Source organism: Nannospalax galili, unplaced genomic scaffold (genome assembly GCF_000622305.1).
Source record: "Nannospalax galili isolate Female #2095 unplaced genomic scaffold, S.galili_v1.0 scaffold7263, whole genome shotgun sequence".
NCBI classification, from domain to species: domain Eukaryota; kingdom Metazoa; phylum Chordata; class Mammalia; order Rodentia; family Spalacidae; genus Nannospalax; species Nannospalax galili.
In genome coordinates this window covers 57,411-59,964 of record NW_008349263.1, presented here as the reverse complement: position 1 = coordinate 59,964, position 2,554 = coordinate 57,411, and the positions used below count along the sequence as shown (strand labels likewise).

Below are 2,554 nucleotides of genomic sequence, written 5' to 3'. Positions count from 1 at the left end.
GATGGTTGCTATAGGTATAGGTCAGTGGTATGAAAACAAGTTTAGCATGCACAGAACCATAAGTAAAATGTTTAGAGTAAAAGACACAGGGGAGAGAGAGAGTGAGGGAAGAAAAAGAAATACTGTTGAATGAAAGAGAGAGAGAGAGAGAGAGAGAGAGAGGAAGGAAGGAAGGAAGGAAGGAAGGCAGGAAGGAAGGAAGGAAGGAAGGCAAGAAGGAAGGAAGGAGCAATATGCATGGAAAGGCCAAGGATGAGAGGGAGAAACAAGAATTTAATGAAAAAGCATAGGTATTTATGGTGTTTCCTGACTCAATTTCCACTGAATATTTCTGTTTATAGTGTAAGTCTATGCGACTGTGTCGAAATTTGTTCATTTCTCATCATTTGACAGGCTCTGAAAAGAACCCACTATGTCCAATGTCACTGCAGTGACCACGTTCATCCTTGTTGGGTTCTCTGATGTCCAGGAGCTGCAGACTTTGTGTGGAGTGCTCTTCTTGGTGATGTACCTGGCAGCCCTAATGAGTAACATCCTCATCATCACTCTCATCACCCTGGACCTCCAGCTTCAAACACCCATGTACTTCTTCCTGAAGAATTTGTCCCTGTTGGATGTCTTCCTTGTGTCAGTCCCAATCCCCAATTTCATTGTCAATAGCCTAACTCATAATAGCTCCATTTCAATCCTAGGCTGTGCCCTCCAGATACTTTTAATGACTTCGTTCTCAGGAGGAGATATATTTGTCCTGACTGCCATGTCCTATGACCGCTATGTAGCCATCTGCTGTCCCCTGCACTATGAGGCCATCATGAGTGATGGTGCCTGTATGCTAATGGCGGGCTTTTCCTGGGCCACTGGGTTGTTCTTTGGAGCTGTATACACAGTTGGCACATTTTCCATGCCTTTCTGTGGCTCCAACGTGATCCCACAGTTTTTCTGTGACATTCCTTCATTACTGAGGATTTCCTGCTCTGGTACACTGGTGGTCATTTATACAAGCTTTGGAATTGGTATGTGTCTAGGCATGTCGTGTGTCATTTGTGTTGTGATCTCTTACTTTTATATTTTCTCCACTGTGCTGAAGATTCCTAACACTAAAGGTCAGTCCAAAGCCTTTGCCACCTGCCTGCCTCACCTCATTGTTTTCACTATTTTTCTTTCAACTGCTTGTTTTGTTTATCTGAAGACATCATTTAATTCTCCAATAACCGACAGGCTGTTGGCTTTGATCTACACTGTGCTGCCTCCAGCCCTTAATCCTGTGATCTACAGCTTCAAGAATGCTGATGTCAAATGTGCTCTGAGGAGATTGCTACAGAATGTCTTTTCAAGGAGCTCACTCCATTTAACCCTGGAAAGGGTTTGATAAACTCACTCTGTCTGACAGGTTGCAACAAAGTTTTTAAAATCTTTATCTTTAGAAAGATTATAGCTGATTCTCACAGTATTAAGCACTCATGAGTTTAGCTGATACTTGATTTTTATCAAGTCTTAGTATGAGTCACTGTTTTGTTTTGCTTTTTTTCTTTTCTTCTTTTACAAAGCCTTGCTAATTCAGATCTATAACTCTCTAAAATGATTGTTTTTTCAGTTTACATTGTTATTAATTATGAGTGATGTGTGTATTTATGTGTATTTGTGTAGTGGGTGGAAATCATGCCAGAGCATTTGTGTCGTAGTCAGAGGTCAACATTCAGAAGTCAGTTCCCTTCCAGCATGTAATTCCCAGGGATTTAACTCATGTCCTTAGGTTTGGCAGCATGCACTTTTACCTGCAGAGCCATCTCTACAACCTTGGATTGATAAATTTTTTATAGTAAGATATCAAATTGATTTGATAATCAATTCCTCTCATTCAGCGAAGCCAAACAAAAGAGTTAAGATCATTAAATGGAACCATATCATGGAAAGCATGGAAGCTACCAAGATAAATTCACATTCATTTTCCCTCAAACTCTGACTAGTTTTGTAGCAGATCAATAACAGGGAAAGCAATACACTGATTCCAGAGCATTCTGGATATTTACCCCATTCCATAAAGGAGAATCAGAATCAGAACAGATGTACAGAGTATTCTTAGAAAAGCAACCAGGCATTCTGTATCTGTATGAACTATGCCTGTCTGGACTTAATATCTATAATCCAGGATAGCTTTACCTCTAACTGTGTGAAGGTCTATGCTTTCCATTTGAATCTGTACAAAAGCTACGACACCTATTATAATCATAGCTGAAATCACTTGGCCATGGCTGATTTCTTTTGGTTTGTTTACTAGTGTCTTCAATACAGATTTTGACCTTACCGTGTCTAATCTTATATATACTCTGTTTTCTCAAAATCAGTGTTTGAGAGTTATTGAAGTAGCTAGAAAAATTCCAAAGTTTTCTATGAATTTTTTCAAGATGCTATTCTCACTTTCAATCATGTTAAAATGTTGCATGATGGCACATGCCTGTAATCCCAGCACTCAGGTTGCAGAGGCAGGCAGATCTCTGAGAGGTCATGGACACCTTAGTCTACAAAGTTAGTTCCAGGCCAGCGGGGGCTACAG

The 2,554-nt window shown here is 40.2% G+C and overlaps 1 protein-coding gene across 1 annotated transcript; it reads left to right on the top strand.

Annotated features, from left to right (window-relative positions):
• Nucleotides 1–412: 412 nt before the first annotated feature.
• On the top strand, nt 413–1,369 carry LOC103744777 (olfactory receptor 14A2-like). Its single transcript, XM_008846617.1, has one exon. It carries the CDS (start codon nt 413–415, stop codon nt 1,367–1,369), a length of 957 nt encoding a protein of 318 aa, XP_008844839.1.
• Nucleotides 1,370–2,554: the final 1,185 nt, after the last annotated feature.

Excerpts from the sequence above, each read along its gene's own strand:
- LOC103744777 (XM_008846617.1), top strand. The coding sequence starts at position 413 with ATGTCCAATGTCACTGCAGTGACCACGTTCATCCTTGTTGGGTTCTCT.